Below are 22,070 nucleotides of genomic sequence, written 5' to 3'. Positions count from 1 at the left end.
ATATGGGTAAGTCTCTTACTTCCGTCATCCATGCGTTGGTCTGTCCTCCAGGGGCCCAGTGTGGCTGAGCCCAGGTCAGACAAGGCCCTCTTTATGGGGCAGGCTGTAAACAGAGAGCCCATAAATGGGCTGAAAATCCCACTATTCACAGTAACAGGAAGCAGCAGGACAATGTGTTGGGGGCTGTGGAATGCAGAGTGCTACAGGGGGTCTGCTCTTATAGCTTGACTCCTCACACTGTATTCATTGGGTTTGTTTTTACTTGTTTGAGAGGTCTATCCAAGTTCTAATGTCGGCCTACTATGTATTTTTAATACCTACAATTGGAAATGAACTTGGTCTTGATACAACACTACGTCTTTCATGGGTTCATATGTATTCAAGGCATCATAGTGTTAACCACTTGATCCTGACTGGCTTTGTACTTAACTATGACAAGTTAGCCTGAGCTCCAGGCTTTCCCACTATGGGAGAGAGTTCTCTTCACTTCTATTCCTTTAATAATTCTCCGTCAGCACAGCTCCTTCCACCCCAAAAGAGTTGTGAAAAGCAATTATTTGTTTGCTTCTTGGTAAAAACAGTATGGCAGGGCAATCGATCAGAGTATAACAGAGATCAATAGGCCTGGTTAGATTATTAATTTGTGTGTATATGTGTGGTCTGTTCTACCCAGCAGCGAGACAACTGTGGGGATCAATGGGCTCCCGAGTGGCACAGCGGTCTAAGGCACTGCATCTCAGTGCTAGAGGCGTCACTACAGACCCTGGTTAGATTCCAGGCTGTATCACAACCGGTCGTGATTGGGAGTCCCATAGGGTGGCGTACAATTGGCCCAGCGTCGCCCGGATTAGGGTTTGGCCGGGGTAGGCCGTCATTGTTTTATTTAACTTGACAAATTCTTATTTACAAAGTGGCAGAAGTAGTAAAAAAATCTATTAGTGGTAGCAGTATGTTGTAAAGTATAGCTGTGCTGACCCCTAGTGGCAGTACTATGCTATTACATCATGTGTAGTTTTACTCTATATTGATATAGCTGATCCAGACCATAAAAACAGACATATAGGACTAACATATATTGTGGACACATAGTCAAGTAGCTTTCTTTATTTTGAGATATGGAAACAATACGAACATATATAATCACACCCTTACAATCACAGGGTTCTTTCTGTGTGGCAATGCATGGACTCTCACACACGCTTGTTCCATCATACATACATACACACACTTGTTTTATACTCATAATATGTGCCTTCGATAATCCTGATCACACAGATCAGATAGTGTGAGTGATTCACAGTCAAGTCAGTTTTAGTTTTGTTGGAGACAGTTGTTCTTTGTAACAGGGGGGCTGACAGCTGCTCAATGCAGCAGGCTTTCACAAAACCCAAAGGAGACATGTTGCTCAAAAGACAATCATGATAATTTTTGAGTGGGGAAGGGAAATTATTTATTTAACACATTGATATCAGTGCTGTAGTCTTTGGAGACTCCTTCAATATTGCCTAGCAGACAAAACATTGACAATAAAACACCTCATTTCAATCCTGTCATCTTTGTGTTTTTTTTATACCATATGGCAACAGGGGATTGGTCTACATCATTGCTGACTTAGATTTTTCTTTCATTTGATCAGTGCTGTAAAGCAGGGTTGATTCAATTCAGTTCAGGAAATCGCCAATTTGTACAATTTCTGACAACAGCAGTTCTGTAACAGCATAACTCCACTAACTAATAAACCTGAATGAAACATAACAATGCCTATCAACAAACTGGGAGGATGCAGGAAGCCTCCCCACATACAAACCTATAAATTAATATACATGTAAATACACACACTAATCTCTAACCTTAACACCCAGCTAAATGTTACTGCAGCAGCTTGGGTCAACACTGGCTTCTAATGAGAGAGAATGAGCGCGATGGAGTAGTGTCAGCTTGGGAGGCATTGCTCATTTTCAGCCTTGACACACCTCCGGCCCACCCCTTCAGTATCCACAGACTAACAGCCCCCCCCCCCCCCCCCCCACACACACACACACACGCACTCGCAAATACTTCTCATTCAATATCCCCCCCCACACACACACACATTAACCCAGTGACCTGCCGCCCTCATCATTTGCCTAATAACCCCAATCCCACACCAGGCCTCACCTTGACCACTCATCTCCACACCATTAAAGCCCTGTATATTTAAACACACCATTAAAGCTCTTTATATAAAGCTTCCTTCCTGTGTCGTTCACGTATGGATGGATGAGGACTAGGGCCGTTCTGTCCAGTCGGCAAAATCTGAGAGTCCTAAAGGAGGGGTTTTATGCATATTAACACGGCTCTGTTCCTCTGCTAGACTGGTCTGTCAGGGTAGGCGGTCAAAGGACAGGGATGGAGGTGGTTTATTGGAACAGGAATAGGGCTGACAGGCGCACACACAAACTCTCTGATTGCCCAGGGTGTCTGCAAACAAAGACACTCCTTCCATCTGTTTCTAAATATATTGGGGTTGGCCCGGTCAGGAGGCTGCTCAGTGATATTTCTACAACTGCTCAGAGTAACAACAAATCTTTACAAAGAAAGTTATACAATCATTCTGCTTCCTCTCGAGATGGAGTTGGGCAATAAACAGGATCTATTTTATTCAGTAGCTTATAGTACTACACACTGCCTGCAGGGCTAGCTAGGAAGCTCTTTAGTCTTACCAACACAGTCCCGGGATATGAAACACCTAACTAGATGAGTCTGTACCCTAAAGAATACCTCGGCCCAAAGCAGCGTGAAATGCAGAGCCGTAGCTATACACACACGAGAAAACCAAGGTATGGAAGGTAATTTTTTTTAAGAACAAAACGATTAAATAGGAACTAATTTGGCATCTCAACTTACTGTTGGGAGTTAGAATAGTAGAATACATATGGTACAACTTATAAACTTGGTTGTGCATCAGCAGTTATCCTGTTGTTGCATGCCACTCACTGACAGTCACTCAATTAGCCAATGTCAGTGAAAAAAAATGTGATTGGTAAATTATTCTAGTGCCTCTAGCCAGTTAGGCCCTGACCTCCAGGGGGCCCCCATTGATTTTGTTATTCACTCTCACTCAGATATCATAACATGTCATTGCAAAATGCAGGAGATTAGCTTTTAAAATTGCAAAAATGTCTCCCCCCCCCCATGGCAAAATGTGTAGAAATGCTGGAAATTAGCTGTAAAATACTTTTTTGTAAACAAAACTCTGAACGTATTAAATTATATTTTTTAATCCCGGTGCTGAGTTAATGTGTAGCGGCTAATTGTATAGCTAATAGGCTATTTATTTGTAGATCGACTGAGGTGAATGACCCTACTATGTTTTTGCTGTCCTCCAAATAGTGTTTTAGAGTTTTTAAAGCTGCAATATGTAACTTTTTGGGCAACCTGACCAAATTCACATTGAAATGTGAGTTATAGATATGTAATTCTCATTGAAAGCAAATCTAAGAAGTGGTAGCGCCTCCTGGGTGGCACAGCAGTCTAAGGTGCGGCTTGGCAGGATCGTGTTTTGGAGGACGCATGGCTCTCAACTGTCGCCTCTCGAGTCCATAGGCGAGTTGTAGCAATGGGACAAGACTAACTACCAATTGGAAATTTTAAATAAATACCTGCACATTGCCTAATTTCAGTTTGTGATACAACAAGCAAACTATTAGAATGCTAGCAACCAGGAAATAGTGGCGTGATTTCTACATGTTGTACCTTTAAAATGCATAGAAATGCAGTAAATGAGCTTCAACTTCCTTCATTTCTTGGATGGAGGGGGGTACTCAGACCCTGGCTACAGCCCTGGTGACTTACTAGCAGCAGAGTTCCCTCTCTCTGTTACTGTTGCTCTCTCATGTACAGTATAGGTACCGGTTTTCCCTTATCAGTATTGTGTCCATAGTCAACATCCAGAGGAATCCTGCTCTGCCACCTGCATTCTAATACTAATATTATATTCTCTGCCATTAGAACATATCATATCATATCATAAGGCCTAGTATATTGCTACCTATGTGCTAATACCTGACATCGCCTTGCCCACAAATCAATTCCAGCTTTATCAGACACTTTGAAGTACTCATATTAGTACTTCTATATAAGAAGAAATAGAAAAGAAACTGACACTACACTTTGGGTCAGCTATCTGAATGCAAACAAAACACAATGGAGCTACCTGAACATTTGTCCATGAAGAAATGCCATCATGCTCAATGGTTGTGGGGATTAGAAAGGAATCATTGAGATCTATTTTGAATAACACACCTAAGGAACCGTGTGCCAAAACATCAACAAATATACTAAATGGGAACATTATAGTGGTAGACTCTAGATTATAAACACAGAGAATGTACTGTAGCTGAGGCAGTGGATGGATCACCTCACATATTGGTGGTACATCACCCAGCGGTCCTAGAGTCAGTACTTCACATAGGCAGGACGTCGTCAACGATGTCTCAATCAGCATCCACACTTGTCGCATGATGCCAGTTGACTGGAAGTGTGAGTTACAAATGGAGTAAATCGCAGTGTATCAACAATAATGTGCTTTAAATAGTAGTTATTTTTGCTCATGTTAATATGGTCTCTTTTTCAAACAACTTAAAAAAGCATCTGGAAAGGTTGGACAGGCAGGACGGAGCTTTGGAAGATCAGCTACTGTAGGTATAGTATAAGAGAGGAAGACAAGGCCTTTCTCCAGCATGACCGCTAAGGGGTGCTGCAGTATTTATATAGATGGGCAGGATACCACTAGCCCCCTGCCTGAAACCATTCTAGTTTCAATGCCAGCCTACTGATTCAGAAGCCCCTGTGCCCCGCATAAGATTCACAGGGTCATTGGACTGAATAAGAGCAGCAGACAAACAAGGGGGAGAGTCAAAAGTGCAGAATAAATACTGCCTCTAACATTTCAGTTCAGTGCATGCAACAATTTGTTGTTAATTTCAACATCAACACACGACATAGAATAATTCAAGACTTTTGTAGCCTATAATCTCACCATAGTCACACCTAAACTAGCTGTTCTCACACATTGATTTGTCATGCAGACTATAAAACTCAGACAGACAGAACTGGAATAGTCGGCTACAACACTGACAACTGTAATGCTCTCCAACTGAAATATTCAACTGTGAAAACCCTATTCATGGGTTCTGAGCGGACAGTAGGCTTGTTGCTATGTACTGTACAGAGCTAGGGAATGACCCATCCCTTTCATAACGTATCGAAAACTTAACTTCCATTCACATCAGCCCAACCAATCAGGAGTAAACATAGTATATGTGGCAATTTTGGACAAAATTGAATAACACTATATATGGTGGAAATTACAAAAAAAGTATATATTTTTTTTTATGTACCATAGAAAAGTGCCACAGTTGAATGGTTGGACTTTAGTCTCAGAATGTGATTCTACTGATGTTTGAGTGGTACCTTTGGAATTCAAGTCTCAAAACAAACAACATCTCATAGAAAAATATGTCATAGGAAGGTAACTTTGGATAAGATGAAATTGTGGCTCAGCCTTCAACAAGAGACCCAAGATCAATCAGTAGGAACGGTTTCAATTACTTAAAGATAGCATATTCAAGTAGTTGAGTATGAAAAAAAACATGGGCCCTACTCAAGCTAAACAGCCTGCTGGGTTTATGAGAAACCCATAGGGCACTTGGTACTGTACTCTTTGTGCTCTATAAAAAGGTAGGTGGACATAAAGTAATTCTCTTGTTCGGGGTTTGACATCAGCACAGTGTGGAGTGGGACAGTATGGATTTATCCATCTACTGAGAGTCAAGCCATCTCCCTCTGATCCAGATTGGTCATATGTTTATCAATGTTAAAAGCAGACTCCAGCAGTATACATCCCAATAGGAGGACATGGAAAATTGTGAAAGGACAGATTTGTATAATCCATACTGTAGCTACATACAGTAATTAAAGCTACAGGGCATATTAGGTTAACTCTGGCCCTAGAGGCTGCAGAAAGCAGAGTGGTGATTTGATATACAGTTGAAGTTGGAAGTTTACATACACCTTAGCCAAATACATTTAAACTCAGTTTTTCACAATTCCTGACATTTAATCCTTGTAAAAAATTCCTTGTTTTAGGTCAGTTAGGATCACCACTTTATTTTAAGAATGTGAAATATCAGAATAATAGTAAAGAGAATTATTTATTTCAGCTTTTATTTCATCACATTCCCAGTGGGTCAGAGGACATTTCTCCAAAAAGTACGATCTTTGTCCCCATGTGCAGTTGCAAACTGTAGTCTGGCTTTTTTATGGCGGTTTTAGAGCAGTGCCTTCTTCCTTGCTGAGCGGCCTTTCAGGTTATGTCGATATAGGACTCGTTTTACTGTGGATATAGATACTTTTGTACCGGTTTCCTCCAGCATCTTCACAAGGTCCTTTGCTGTTGTTCTGGGATTGATTTGCACTTTTCGCACCAAAGTACATTCATCTCTAGGAGACAGAACGCATCTCCTTCCTGAGCGGTATGGCGGCTGCGTTGTCCCATGGTGTTTATACTTGCATACTATTGTTTGTAAAGATGAACGCGGTATCTTCAGGCATTTGGGAATTGCTCCCAAGGATGAACCAGACTTGTGGAGGTCTACAATTCTTTATCTGAGGTCTTGGCTGATTTCTTTAGATTTTCCCATGATGTCAAGCAGAGGCACTGAGTTTGATGGTAGGCCTTGAAATACATCCACAGGTACACCTCCAATTGACTCAAATTATGTCAATTAGCCAATCAGAAGCTTCTAAAGCCATGACATTTTCTGGAATTTTCCAAGCTGTTTAAAAGGCACAGTCAACTTAGTGCATGTAAACTTCTGACCCAATGGAATTGTGATACAGTGAATTATAAGTGAAATAATCTCTGTAAACAATTGTTGGAAAAATTACTTGTGTCATGCACAAAGTAGATGTCCTAACCAACTTGCCAAAACTATAGTTAGTTAACAAGAAATTTGTGGAGTGGTTGAAAAACTAGTTTTAATGACTCCAACCTAAGTGTATGTAAACTTCCAACTTCAACTGTAAGTATACACATCATGATAGAGACGGACTGAATGGGGCCTAGGCCTGTGCTCTTCAACTAACGGTGTGTGAGCTCTCAGTGCGCATGTGTGTGTGTTCACTGCACGGTCTGGTACAAGTAGCCTCTCTTGTAAGCACTCAGGGGGTAGAATGTGGCAACGACAAACTTCCTGTCAAAGGTCCGTCCCGTCAGCAGTCTCTGGGCCTCTTTGGAGTCGCCTGCGTTAGCATATTCTACAAACACCTGGGGGAAACACACACACACACAGATTAAGACAAGCCGAGACAGTAAAAATGCAGGTCTACAATATGTACAAATCTCTAATTTGTATGGAAGTATTTAAATGACAACAATAGACCACTGGTTATGGGGCTAGTGTGTGTCTTACCTGTCCTTTGCCTGGGTTCTCCTTGGGAATGAGAAGAGAGACCACAGAGCCGTACTTCTGGCACTCCTCCTTCATGTCCTCCAAGATGTCTGACAACACAACAGCATCATTTTGATCAGTGTAAATCGAAATAGTCACATTTTCAGGGGCATTTTTGCCACAAAAAAATGGTGTCATTTCCATATATTTTTTTTCCACAATGTAGCATCTGATCATATGTTTTAAAAGGATACTGCACGATTCTGGCAATTAATATATTTTTCTATTTACCCAGAGGTAAATTGCTCACAGTATGAAGGAAGTTAGATGTACAGTGCCTTCAGAAAGTATTCACACCCGTTGACTTTTTCCAAATGTTGCTGTGTGACAGCCTCTATTTAAAATGTATTCCATTTAGATTTTGTCTCTGGCCTACACATAATGTCAAAGTGGAATGATATTGTTAGACATTTTTCAAAAGTCATTAAAAATGAAAAGCTGAAATTGAGTCAATAAGTATTCAACCCCTTTGTTATGGCAAGCCTAAATAAGTTCAGAAATAAAAATGTGCTTAACAGGTCACATAATAAAGTTGCATGGACTCACTGTGTGCAATCAACGTGTTTAACATAATTTTTTAATGACTACCCCATCTCTGTACCCCACACATACAATTATCTGAAAGGTCCCGAAGTCAAGCAGTGAATTTCAAATAGATTCAACCATAAAGACCAGAGAGGTTTTCTAATAGCTCTCAAAGAAAGGCACCTATTGGTAGATGGGTAAAAATAAAAAGCAGACATTGAATAACCCTTTGAGCATGGTGAAATTATTAATTACACTTTAGATGGTGTATCAATACCCACAGTCACTACAAAGATACAGGTGTCCTTCCTAACTCTGTTGTCGGAGAGGAAGTAAACCGCTTAGGGATTTCACGAGGACAATGGTGACTTTAAAACAGTTAGAGGGTCTTTAATGGCTGTAATAGGAGAACACTGAGGATGGTTCAACAACATTGTAGTTACTCCACAACACTAACCTAAATTACAGAGTGAAAAGGCTAGACAGCCATTTTCAAGTTTTGCCATAGATCTTCAAGGTGATTTACGTTCAAACTGTAATTAGGCCACTCAGGAACATTCAAGGTCGTCTTGCCTTACCTTTGAAGAGCTTCTTCTGTTGGCACTCCAAAAGGTCCCAGTTACATTACAAATGGTCCTGTCCCGAAAATGCATCCTTTATGCAATTTTGCACTAAAGTGAAACTGCAAAGAAAAATGGCAAAGAAATTAACTTTATTTCCTGAATACAAAGTGTTATGTTTGGGACAAATCCAACATAACACGTCACGGAGTACCACTCATGTTTTCAAGCATGGTGGTGGCTGCAACATGTTATGGGTATGCTCGTCATCGGCAAGGGAGTTTTTTTAAGGATAAAAAGAAACGGAATAGAGTTAAGCACAGGCAGAATCCTAGAGGAAAACCTGGTTCAGTCTGCTTTCCACCAGACACGGGCAGACAAATGTACCTTTCAGCAGGACAATAACCTAAAACACAAGGCCATATTTAAACGAGTTGCTTACCAAGACGACCTTGAATGTTCCTGAGTGGCCTAATTACAGTTTGAACATAAATCACCTTGAAGATCTATGGCAAAACTTGAAAATGGCTGTCTAGCAATGATCAACAACCAACTTGACAGAGCTTGAAGAATAAAATAACTGCAAATATTGTACAATCCAGGTGTGCAAAGCTCTTAGAGACTTACAACTGTAATTGTTGCCAAAGGTGATTCTAACATGCATTGACTCAGGGATATGAATACTTATGTAAATTAGATATTTATGCATTTAATTTTAAATAAATTAGCCAACATTTCTAAAAACATGTTTTCACTTTGTCTTAATGGGGTATTGTATGTAGATGGGTGAGAGAAAAAAATCTATTTCAGAAATTTTTGAATTTAGGCTGTAACGCAACAAAATGTGGAATAAGTCAAGGGGTATGAATACTTTCTGTAGGCAGTGTAGTTTTGCAAGCCAATGCTAACTAGTGTTAGCTGACTGGAAGTCTACCGGTACACTCGCAAAACTACCTCTAACTTCCTTCATACTGCATGCAGAGACAAACATTTTATCCACAAGTTAACCTGACTCTGGGTAAGTAGAAAAATGTCTTAATTGACAGCATATTGCAGTGTCCCTTTAAAAGCTAGAGTCAGCGACACATGAAGTGGACAGCAGAATTGTGCAGACTTCCGCAACTAAGGGCGCAGACAAACTTCTCAGCTGTTTTGGTCCCACATGTACAGATACTCTGTTACATAGTCTTGCTGCTGCTCGTGGCAACGTCATATCGCTGAGTCTATATATAGCCTCATCATATGGTTTAGTTCACCGATGACTCGTGGCACTGACTTGTGGTTCCACGAGCCCCAGTGTATTTCCATCGCCGATCTTCAAAATTACCAACTGTAGGAGAAATTAGGGCTGTGCCCTACCTTCATACTCCTCCTCATTGTGTAGGTGGCTGTCGTCAATCAGGTTGAGCAGGCGCAGAACAGGAGAGGGCAGCAGAACCAAGTCTTCTATGTGAGGAGCTGTCACACATTTCCTCAATCAATAGGTTTAAGAAGCCTTCTCTATGGTTTATACAGCTCCACCCAACCTCTCTACTATGATTATAATATTTTTTGTTTTCAGTGAAAACTCTATATGCATATCATAAAGAGGTAGATTACAAGCATAGAGGAAAAAAGAGGGTTGGGAACAGGTGCAGAGAGAGATAAGATTATGCTATAATGCAAGCTATCATATGAGCTGGCTGAGAATGAGGTACAGTGCCTATCATAAGTATCCACCCCCCTTGGATTTCTTCATATTTTATTGGGTTACAAAGTGGGATTAAAATTAATTTGTACTTTTTTGTCAATGATCCACACAAAAAACTAATACATGTCAAAGTCAAAGCCAGGTCGCAGTTGCAAATGAGAACTTGTTCTCAACTAGCCTACCTGGTTAAATAAAGGTGAAATAAAAAAAATTAAAAACGTGGAAGAAAAATCTTTGTATTTTTATGAAAAACAAAACGATAATATACCTTGATTATATAAGTGTTCACTGCCCTGAGTAAATACATGTTAGAAACACCTTTGGTGGCAGCGATTACAGCTGTGAGTCTTCTTGGGTAAAAATGATTCAAGCCTCTGTCAAGGTTTAGGGGATCATGGCTAGACAGCAAAGTCTTGCCATAGATTGTCAAGCAGACTTAAGTCAAAACTGTAACTTGGCCACTTAGGAAACTTCACTGACTTCTTGGTAACAACTCCATTGTTGATTTGGCCTTATGGTGTATGTAGGTTATTGTCCTGCTGAAAGGTGAAGTCATCTCCCAGTGTATGGTGAATGTAGACTTAAGCAAGTTTTCCTCTAGGATTTCACCTGTGCTTAGCTCCATCCCGTTTATTTTTATCCTGAAAATCTCCCCAGTCCTTTCCAATGTCAAGCATACTCATACCATGATGCAGCCAGCACCATTCTTGAAGATATGGAGGCAGTTACTCAGTGATGTGTTGCATTTTCCCCAATATTACAGCTTTGCATTTAAACCAAAATGTATATTCCTTTGTGTTTTTTTTAACAGTATTACTTTAGTGCCTGATTGTATACAGGATGCAAGTTTATTTTATTCTGTATATTTGTATTCTTTGCGCTCTGTCATTGAGGTCATTACAATGTTGTTGATCCATCCTCAGTTCTCCCTTCACTGCCATTGAACTCTGTAGCGGTTTTAAAATCACCAATGGCCTCATGGTGACATCCCTAAGCAGTTTCCTTGTTGTCCTGCTGCTCAGTTCAAAAGGACAACTGTATCTTTGACGTGTCTGGGTGGTTTAAGACATCATCAACAGCATAATTATTAACTTGCCCATGCTTAAAGAGATATTCAATGTCTGATTTGTTTTTGTTAGCCAGCTACTAATCACTGCCCTTCTTTATGAGACTTTTGTCTTTGTTGATGAATATGTGCTTTAAATGCAATACTTTGCAACGCCCCCCCCTTGGTTTGTGCTGTGGTGGAGATCTTTGTGGGCTATACTCGGCCTTGTCTCAGGATTGTAAGTTGGTGGCTGAAGATATCCCTCTAGTGGTGCGGGGGCTGTGCTTTGGCAAAGTGGGTGGGGTTATATCCTTCCTGTTTGGCCCTGTCCGGGGGTATCATCGGATGGGGCCACAGTGTCTCCTGACCCCTCCTGTCTCAGCCTCCAGTATTTATGCTGCAGTAGTTTGTGTCGGGGGGCTAGGGCCAGTTGGTTATATCTGGAGTACTTCTCCTGTCTTATCCAGTGTCCTGTGTGAATTTAAGTATGCTCTCTCTAATTCTCTCCTCTCTTTCTTTCTCTCTCTCGGAGGACCTGAGCCCTAGGACCATACATCAGGACTACTGGGCATGATGACTCCTTGCTGTCCCCAGTCCACCTGGCCTTGCTGCTGTTCCAGTTTCAACTGTTCTGCCTGCAGTTATGGAACCCCTACCTGTCCCAGACCTGCTGTTTTCAACTCTTAATGATCGGCTATGAAAAGCCAACTGACATTTATTCCTGATTATTATTTGACCATGCTTGTCATTTATGAACATTTTGAACATCTTGGCCATGTTCTGTTATAATCTCCACCCGGCACAGCCAGAAGAGGACTGGCCACCCCTCATAGCCTGGTTCCTCTCTAGGTTTCTTCCTAGGTTTTGGCCTTTCTAGGGAGTTTTTCCTAGCCACCGTGCTTCTACACCTGCATTGCTTGCTGTTTGGGGTTTTAGGCTGGGTTTCTGTACAGCACTTCGAGATATTAGCTGATGTACGAAGGGCTATATAAAATAAACTTGAAACTTGAATACTTGACTGAGGGACCTTACAAATGTTGTATGTATGGGGACAGAGGAAGGGATAGTAATTCAAAAATTCTGTCAACCGCTATTATTTCATTTATGTGATTTGTTAAGCCAAATTTTACTCCTGAACTAATTTACGCTTGCCTAAACAAATGGGGTGAATACTTCTGCAACGACTATATTTTTATTAAGTTTGTATTAATTTGTAAGCATTTTTAGATTTTTTTTCTCACTTTGACATTATGGAGTATTTTGTGTAGATCAATGACAAAGAAAAACAATTAAATCCATTTCAATTCCAGTTTGTAATGCAACAAAATGTCTGCTGTGGACTTTGTATTGGTGTTTCTGACTTACCAAAGGGAATACTGAAAAAAGGGCTAAGCAGGGCCGTCTCGGCTGTGCCTCTGTGCTTGGGGTCATAGTGAAGCATGCTGCAGGTGCACACAAACATTACAAAAATGAATGTCAACGTTAGGAACCCCTCTCTCAGGAAAATCATCACATGCATTTCAATAAGTTTACAATTTTGAAAATGACAACTTATGTTTAAGGGAGCGCAGAGTCAATTTGCTACAATGGATCAAATGTCTGCATTTGTGCACAAACTAAAACTAAATGCATATGGATGAATGAATGAATGTTGTTACCTCTTGATCAGGTCTCTGAGGTGATAGACAGGGATAGCAGGACACACCACACTGTTACTGGCAAAGATATGGTCGACTATCGCTGCACTGTTGTCCTGCAGGAGCAAAGAACAGTAGGCAACATAACAGCAGGTTGGACAACACTCCCATATCTGTCTAATAAATGTATATTACCTAAATGTCTTATCTGTGTACAGTGCATTCAGAAAGATCAGACCCCTTCACTTTTTCCACATTTTGTTACCTTACAGCCTTATTCTAAAATGGATTAAATAATGTTCCTCGTCAAACTACACACAATAACCCATAATGACGAAGCAAAAACAGGTTTAGACATATTACTATGAGACTTGAAATTGAGCTCAGGTGCATCCTGTTTCCATTGATCATCCTTGAGCTGTTTCTACAACTTGGAGTCCACCTGTGGTAAATTCAATTGATTGGACATGATATGGAAACGCTCACACCAGTCTATATAAGGCCCCACAGTTGACAGTGCATGTCAGAACAAAAACCGAGCCATGAGGTTGAAGGAATTGTCAGTAAAGCTCAAACAGAATAGTGTTGAGGCACAAATTAGGGGAAGGGTACCAAAAAATGTCTAAAGCATTGAAGGTCCCCAACAACAGTGGCCTCCATCATTCTTAAATGGAAGAAGTTTGGAACCACCAGGACTCTCCCTAGAGCTGGCCGCCCAGCCAAACTGAGCAATCGGGGGAGAAGGGCCTTGGTCAGGGAGGTGGCCAAGAACCCGATAGTCACCCTGACAGAGCTCCAGAGTTCCTCTGTGGAGATGGGAGAACCTTCCAGAATGACAACCATCTCCGCAGCACTCCACCTATCAGGCTTTAATGGTAGAGTGGTCAGATGGAAGCCACTCCTCAGTAAAAGGCACATACCAAATCTACGGTGAAGCATGAGTGGCAGCATCATCCTGTGGGGGTGTTTTTCAAGGGCTGGGAGACTAGTCAGGATTGAGAGAAAGATGAACGGAGCAAAGTAGAGAGATCCTTGATGAAAACCTGCTCCAGAGCGCTCAGGACCTCAGACTGGGGCGAAAGATCACCTTCTAACAGGACAACGACCCTAAGCACACAGCCAAGACAACACAGGAGTGGCTTTGGGACAAGTCTCTAAATGTCTTTGCGTGGCCCACCCAGAGCCCGGACTTGAACCCGATTGAACCTCTGGAGAGACCTGAAAATAGCTGTGCATTGAAGCTCCCCATCCAACCTGACAGAGCTTGAGAGATCTGCAGAGAAGAATGGGAGAAACTCCCCAAATACAGGTGTGCCAAGCTTGTAGAGTCATACCCAAGACTCGAGGCAGTAATCGCTGCCAAAGGGTCTGAATACTAATGTAAATGTGATATTTCAGTTTTTATTTTTAATAAATGTGCCTGTTTTTGCTTTGTCATTATGGGTTATTGTTTGTAGATTGATGGTGTGAAAAAACTATATAAATCAATTTTAGAATAAGGCTGTAATGTAACAAAATGTGGAAAAAGTGAAGGGGTCTGAATACTTTTTGAAAGCACTGTATGTGAAGAACATATTGATCTATTAGCTACAGCTGGATCAGAGTCCACTGCATTGTATATGACAATGTGGTAAAGAACAGTCATTTAAACAGGTGTGTTTGTGCTGGGGTGGAACAAAAGCATGCACAGTCAGTATAGTGGCAATACAGGCCCAGAGTCGGAGAGCCGTGCTGTGGACGTACCTTCCACTCGGGTGACCTGACAGTGTCTTTGAGTTTGATGCCGGAGTGCATCTCCAGCAGGATGATACCCAGGCTCCAGAGGTCCACAGTGGCCGAGCAGCCAGAGTTACCCTCCGCCTCGAGCCCCACCTGGGCCAGCGAGTTCTGAAGCTCAGCCTCCGGGGCACGGTACCCATCCGTCTGGATGTACTTCACATCCTTGGAACACACAAGGAAAGAACGGACACTATTATACGGGCAGAAAACCACACACACCAAAGTTTAGCCCGGTCCATATAATTGTTTCCTAGTTGTATGTCAACTAATTTTATGCATAACTGATCAATGTCCAAAGATGCTAAAACCAACTTGAAAACCCTCCCTTAGAGGTATGTAGCCCACACCAACCCCTGTTCTCAACTCCACTTCACCTGGTTACCCTCCTTGAAGCTGAGTCCAAAGTCGATGAGTTTGAAGCACTCGTCGTCTGCGCTCCAGAGCACATTGCGGGGCTTGAGATCTGCGTGGACGTAGCCCTCTCGGTGGAGGAAGGCCAGGGCCTCCAGGATGTCTCTTGCGCAGTGCTGCACCAGCCACATGGAGTGGCCCTGCTGCTGGGCACCACCACTCTGGAGGCTGCCCACCTGGCCCTGGGTACTGGCCCTGACCAGCAGCTCAGACACACTGACATCCAGCAGCTCTAGCAGCAGGCAGCGTGTGGCCACACCCACATGGCTGTGGTTGGTGAACACCCCATACAGCGTTACTATGGAGACATACAGGAATGAACAGTCAGCATAAGCACAGATTTGATTGGGTGGTGTAGTTGGGGGCTCTGTTTGAATACTCCAAAAATGCATCCCTCCCTTGAGGTTACACTGATGTGATCTGTAAAGCAAGGTTATCACTCTGTTATAAAAACATGGAAGTCTTGTCTGAGTATTCACATATCATGAATGTAAAGTAAGTGTATGGCGATATCGATTTAATAATCAAAACCATATTCTTTTAAAGCCCACTCCGGCAACAATTCCAAAGTCCACTTGTAAACGTGGTGATAATCAATAAATATAGAGAACATTGAATTGTTTTATATAGGGGCAAAGTAAACTCTCCAATATCTTATCTTTCATTTAATTGTTGTAGAACAAGGTTGGGTTATTAGTAGAGAACCACCGTTAATCTGTTGAGCCGATATATCGGGTCGATATTGGCTTTTTGTAGTCTATCGGCCCTTCGCTGATAGTCACTCTACATCGGGGGGGGGGAAAGTACGGACCGCATCTGGCCCACCGGGCACTTTAGTCCAGCCCGCGAGACAAAAAAAAGAAAAATGTGGTATCCAATTGATAGTTACAGTCTTGTCCCATCGCTGCAACTTCCGTACAGAGGTCGAGAGCCGTGCGTCCTCCGAAACACGAACCAGCCAAGCCGCACTGCTTCTTGACAATGCCCGCTTAACCCGTAAGCCAGCCTCACCAATGTGTCAGAGGAAACAACGTACACCTGGTGACCGTGTCAGCGTGCATTCGCCCGGCCCACCACAGGGGTCGCTAGAGCACGATCGGTCAAGGAAATCTCGGCCTGCCAAACCCTCTCCGAACCCGGACGACGTAAGATTGTGCGCCGCCTCATGGGTCTCCCAGTCACAGCCAGCTGTGACACAGCCTGGGATCGAACCCGGGTCTGTAGGGACGCCTCAACCTTAGACTGCTGCGCCAGCCAGAAGGCCCTGCAAATTGATTTTAACAAACAATAGGTCCCCCAAAAAATGCAGCCCGCTGTTGAATTTCAAAATCCCGATGAACATGCAACATGTTCCGCAAGGAGCCATCTGACTTGTGGTGACAGTCGGATTAAATGGATTGTCGTAATAGGGAAAGGAGGAATCTTCCTGCATGTTTATGAAACGGTCTAGATCAGCGGGTGTGTGCGCACGCTCTAAATTCTCAAACTATGAGCAAGTTTGAGTCATTCAGGCAGAACGTGCATCGTTGTTTCATCTTTTTTCCTACCCTCGCTCTCCTTGTTAGATATTATGCACATTATGACTTGGTAGCTAATGTCATCGCCATTGAGCTAGTTCTCATAGTGGCCATAAACCTCACCAAGAGACATGAGCGATGTGGAGATGTGAAAGGGAGCGGAGTTACAGCCTCGCTCTATCAAGTCATAGCAGTAGGATCAACCCACCCATTTCTTGACAGATAGCTGAACTAGCCAATTGAGTCGTTTCGAATTTCATCCTGGCAGCTGAAAAATAAATACTTTTCCCGATCACGGAAAATTACAACAACAAAAATACTCGTTTCATAAGAATCCGTGATCACAAGTCATCATGTTGAACCCATTTGCATTGAGTCTATGTTCTTTTATGTTCTCAAACTAACATCTGTGCCTATATGATGTCCTTCCATACAGGCATGACATTCTGGAGTGATGCTTCCTTGCAAATGTTGTGGCTCAGTAGGCTAATATAAGTCCCAAATGGAAGGCAAACATAGTTTGTCATCTGTAGCACCAGACTCCACTGATCAGCCAAAACAAGCGAAATAACTCAATGCATGCACATACTCCTATTGAATATGTATTCCCCTGTATTGTGAGTATGCCTATACCATCTTAATTTACCCACTTTATCAAGAGATTTCCCATTCAAATTAAATTATTACCTTTATGTTGTTATGTTGGTAAAAACAAATGTATTGTTTGGTTTTAAAATCTATGCATTATGCATACTGAATATCAGCCTAAAATATCAGCTTCCTTGACCCCCAAGAATTGATATTGGCCCTAAAAAAAATCCATATAGGTCGTTCTCTAGTTATTACGATGCGTCAGTCAGGGTCATCATCGTCAGGTGTTGGTTTGACGTGGCTGAGAAGGGCTTTACGACATGCCAATGAAGGCTTTAAAAACCAGCGTTGCCAAAAAACAGCTTACTATGACAGATCAGAGACAAGATTGAGATTTGTGACTTGGTTGTAATGACTGACAGGCAATCAGCTTGATAAAAACACAGATTTCAAGTGAGGCTAAACCCTTTGCAATACGACTCATAATTTGATTCTCAGATTACCTCATCAATGACCAGGTTCACTAGAAGACGAGCTCTGTAATTCCAGAGATTGTGCACAGTAACATTACAACCATATTACAATACAATAAAAAGGTCCGTACCGATGTTTTTGTGTCCTTGGATGTCTTCCAGCACGGACCTCTCCTTGTGGTACCCGTAATCTCCGCCCTGAGCGTCCGCCAGGAACTCCTTAACGGCGGCCGTACTCGTCCTTCCCGAGCTCACCCGGTATACCGAGGCCGAGACGCCTTGCCCGAGTCGGGCCTGGACGTTCCAAATTTCTCCAAATATTTCAAACAACACCGGCTTCATTGCCTGATCAACGGTTCCGGGAGATCCTGCCATCAATACTGCGCTGCTATCTGGACGGGGTATCTTCCCACTTGGATCTGATGAACTACAGTGAGCCATTGAGATGAGTGAATGAAGGCAAATTAGCTAGCTAGTTAAGTTTTAGACAGTTGTATGCAGCTGCGGGAACATAGCAATCGACCAGCGAGACACCCCGATAAAAAATATCGCACGTTTCGACACTAGCCAGCACTGTAAACGTGTCTACTCTCCATTTCTCGAACATTGAACTCAATAAGTCAGTTGCGGGTTTCAACTTTAGCTACCAATAGCTGACATGTTAGCTACTTCGCATGTGTTAGCTAATTTAGTTAACTCAAACAGTAATTTAGCATGCATGCACACGGTCACCAAATAAACGACCTAAATGCAAGCATTTATTCCGAACACGTTGGTTAATCCAAGTCATTTGCAAAAGCAAAAAGGTCTCCCTTCTTGATTTGTATAATGGTATATTTTGTCATCGTTTAGCCGGCCATTTCCCGGAAGCAGCAGCCGTCATTAAATGGTTAGTGCTATTTGGGATTCTTGGGACGTCCCTACCCCCTAACCTTGAGCTCATTTGAGTAGTAACGCGAAAGCAACCGACTGTAGACAAAAGTCGAAGAGTGAAGTCGGACACTGATGTGGTTTTCCAACAGCAAGGCTCAGTGCAACATGGCGGTGTTGACATTGTTTATACAAGTTTGTCTTTGTAATGTAAAAATAAACATGTCTCCAACCCCCATATCACACACTCCCAAACGAAATATACACTCAGCGTACAAAACATTAGGAACACCAGCTCTTTAACGACAGACTGACCAGGTGAAAGTTATGATCCTTATTGATGTCACCTGTTAAATCCACTTCAATCCGTGTAGATGAAGGGGAGGATATAGTTTAAAGAAAAAATGTTAAGCCTTGAGATAATTGAGGCATGGATTGTATGCCATTCAGAGGGTGAATGGGCAAGCCAAAATATTTAAGAGTGTTTGAATGGAGTATGGTAGTAGGTGCCAGGCACACCTGTTTGAGTGTGTCAAGAACTGCAATGCTGTTGGTGTTTTCATGCTCAACAGTTTCCCACGTATCAAGAACAGTTGACCACCCAAAGGACATCCAGCCAACTTGACACAACTGTTGTAAGCATTGGAATCAACATGGGCCAGCAACCCTGTGGAATGCTTTCAACACCTTGTAGAGTCCATGGCCTGACAAACTGAGGCTGTTCAGAGGGCAAAAGTTGGTGCAACTCAATATTAGGAAGTTATTCCTAATGTTTCGTACACTCAGCGTATGTGTGTACATTGTACTATCAATTGGTGAGAGAGAGCCTCATACCATATTCAATTGTACATATCCACTGTTACATGAATTGCGGCAAAGTTGATTCCTGTTTCAGTCAGGTCTTCCGTCACATTCGCGTGAGTCAAACAAAAACTCCCTAATGATTGGTTGACAATGGAGCCTCCCATAATGCAGGTAATGGCTGCAGCTTGTAACTGCAGACATGTACAGTCAACTAAATTACCTTTGATCACATGGTTTTTGAAAGTTCATGCAGTTCTCTTGTAGGCGTTACATGAAGAATATGAACTCTGGTCTCCTATAAAAGCAACCAACATCTTAGACGTGGCCTGGCCCACCGTACCTCTTTACCCGTCCAAATGAAATATAGAATTTATTGGACCAAGACACGCGCCGACAGAACGACGCACCCGAGCGAGTGAAACAGCGCCCCTCTGATGCTGTCTGGATAAAGGGAGGCATGTCATGCTTTTTCTGGCCAGACCGCATGAAATTGTTGTATGTTGTGTCAATATTGGTATGCAACTGTGGAACTGGTATGCAACTGTGGAAAAGTTGGTTTGCCTTTGGAAAGCCTAGCTTCGGGGCTAGTTAGGGACTGTCAATAAATTACACAATATAAATGAGACAATATTTTCATTTTGCACACCTTTTATTTTTCTAATTTAATGCTTTCAATATTTGTATATGAATTTATACAATTTAAAGTTGGTTTTAAGTTAAGTCATTGAAATGTGGAGCTATTGAAATTTTAACATATTTTCTAATTTACCAATGGTTCCTGACTAGCCGGATTATGGTCACCTTCCCCTGCTCAGACGCTGCATGCATCAACCAATGGTTGCTTCCACATCATCGACTGTGTCACTATCTAACAGGTTGCTATAACATATGTGCCTAGCTGATACATAAAATACCTATCCAGGCATTGTAAGATCTAACAGGCGTCAGCCACACCTGGTCAGAGGAACACGCCCGATTACTTGTGTGCTGCAAGCTGTGGGAAGGTTTGAAACAAACTCAACCTTCATTTACGTTGGTCGTGTTCCCCTGCTCAGACGTTGCATATACAGGTTGGTTGTTTAGCAATAAAACCGACGCATGCGCAACTATGGGGCAAAACAGACTGGGTTGGCTTAGATTGTTGACAACATGTGAACTATATTTAGTCTTCAATGTCTATTGAAAACATAAATACATTTGCACAATGAGCACTTGTCTCAAATGCATCATTATAGTTGTTGGTTAGCTAGCTAGCCATATTACCATAGATGTGACATCAGTCAAACACCTCAAAGCAAGACATAGTATCAAGAACAAGATAAAACTAAACGAGCCACCTCCGATTTCCATCATGGTAGCTTTTGTCATTGTTGATAGCGATCTGGCCATCCAGGATCACAGTAACGCGGAGACTTCTGCCCCATTGAAGTGCGTGCATCGTCTTTGTGACGTTGTCAGCTAATCCGTCTATTGGTGCTTTCGAGACAAATTAAATAAAATGTTATTGGTCGCATACACATATTTAGCAGATGTTATTGCGGGTGTGGCGAAATGCTTGTGTTCCTAGCTCCAACAGTGCAGTAATATCTAAAAATACACAACAAGACACACTAATCTAGAAAGTAAAGTGATAGAATTAAGAAATGTAGAAACAACTGATCTTCAGGTCGGAAAGTCAGAGTTCTCGAAAGATGTCAAATTTTTCGACTTGGAATTCCGAGTTGGATGACTGTTCAATCCGATTTTTCAGTTGTCTTGAACGCACTGAAGTCAGAGATTTTAGAGTTTCGAGTTCCCCGTTGTTTTGAACGTGGAATATTCACATCGACTGACAAATTGCTATAACATATGATGTGCTTGGCTGATACTTAAAATACCTTTCCAGGCGTTGTAAGATCTGACAGGCGTCAGCAACACCTGGGCAAAGGAATTCGCCAATTGTAACGCTGTCATGACCAGAAGTCTCACAAAACTCAGTTTTGGACAAGACTGACTTTATGACCAAAATTATCCTATTTACACTTTGTGGTCAATTATGACAGTATAATAAATGTTTCTGACTCATATCGATGCACATAGGGTGTTTTCGAAATAAGAAGTTGGTTTTAACTTTTAAATGTGAACTTCAACCGGGTATCAGAGTTGTTACGTCCCAAGGATCTCATTTAGACTTCTCCGTAATTAAAGTCAAACGTCACGTTTCTACTTTTCTCGTACCTGATTGGATGGATAGTTGTTATCCCCTACAGATATGGGATCAGTCTACAGTTAAAAAATTACAAATAATTATAACGACGGCAATTTTTCTCGTTGGATGGTCTCATAACTATTTTACTACCATAGTCTGTTCATGGTTCATCTTTATGGTTAATCTAATCTTTCTGAGTTTGCTGACTTTTTCTTCAATACTGTAAAGGCAAAATGTAAGTGAGCTGCAGGGCGTTCCAATTCGACTCGAGTGCCACGTCAAAGCGATGTAGGAGGTGTACTCGAGGGGGCGGGGGGCACGGTGGCCAATACAAGAATCTGCTGTTAGACGCTGTCCGGCCAAATTGATTCCTAGACACAGCGTTGAAGGTAAGCTTATATGAACTCAAATTTCTACTATCTTAGCTACATTTACATCGAATAATCTAGTTAGCCCCAAAAATATATAAACCAGGTTTGTAGAA

General features: G+C 42.0%; 2 protein-coding genes across 6 annotated transcripts in view; one reads left to right on the top strand and one right to left on the bottom strand.

Moving 5' to 3' along the window:
• Positions 1–6,995: 6,995 nt before the first annotated feature.
• On the bottom strand, positions 6,996–18,620 carry LOC120054940 (serine/threonine-protein kinase Kist-like). 2 transcript variants are annotated; one of them, XM_039002705.1, is made up of 8 exons: positions 17,856–18,620; positions 15,107–15,441; positions 14,697–14,894; positions 12,975–13,069; positions 12,682–12,758; positions 9,938–10,036; positions 7,455–7,543; positions 6,996–7,309 (listed from the first exon to the last, which is right to left on the bottom strand). In XM_039002705.1, exons 1-8 carry the CDS (start codon positions 18,163–18,165, stop codon positions 7,163–7,165), a joined length of 1,350 nt encoding a protein of 449 aa, XP_038858633.1. In that variant the 5' UTR covers positions 18,166–18,620; the 3' UTR covers positions 6,996–7,162. The 2 variants fall into 2 exon arrangements, with proteins under 2 accessions (XP_038858633.1, XP_038858634.1); XM_039002706.1 differs by lacking the exon at positions 9,938–10,036.
• LOC120054939 (UDP-N-acetylhexosamine pyrophosphorylase-like) overlaps positions 17,972–22,070 on the top strand; it is a 36,689-nt gene continuing 32,590 nt past the window's right edge. For 3 of the 4 annotated variants that reach the window (XM_039002703.1, XM_039002704.1, XM_039002701.1), the window contains exons 1-2: positions 17,972–18,156; positions 21,815–21,975. The gene's annotated coding sequence lies outside the window, so the exon portion shown is untranslated. Of the gene's footprint in view, positions 18,157–20,957; positions 21,976–22,070 lie in introns of those variants that run through there. The other variant, XM_039002702.1, reaches the window with a different exon arrangement.

The sequence above is a fragment of the Salvelinus namaycush genome, chromosome 10 (genome assembly GCF_016432855.1).
Source record: "Salvelinus namaycush isolate Seneca chromosome 10, SaNama_1.0, whole genome shotgun sequence".
In the NCBI taxonomy this organism is placed as follows: Eukaryota; Metazoa; Chordata; class Actinopteri; order Salmoniformes; family Salmonidae; genus Salvelinus; species Salvelinus namaycush.
Note: the sequence above shows the minus strand (reverse complement) of the source record. Positions and strands in the feature narration are given on the sequence as shown.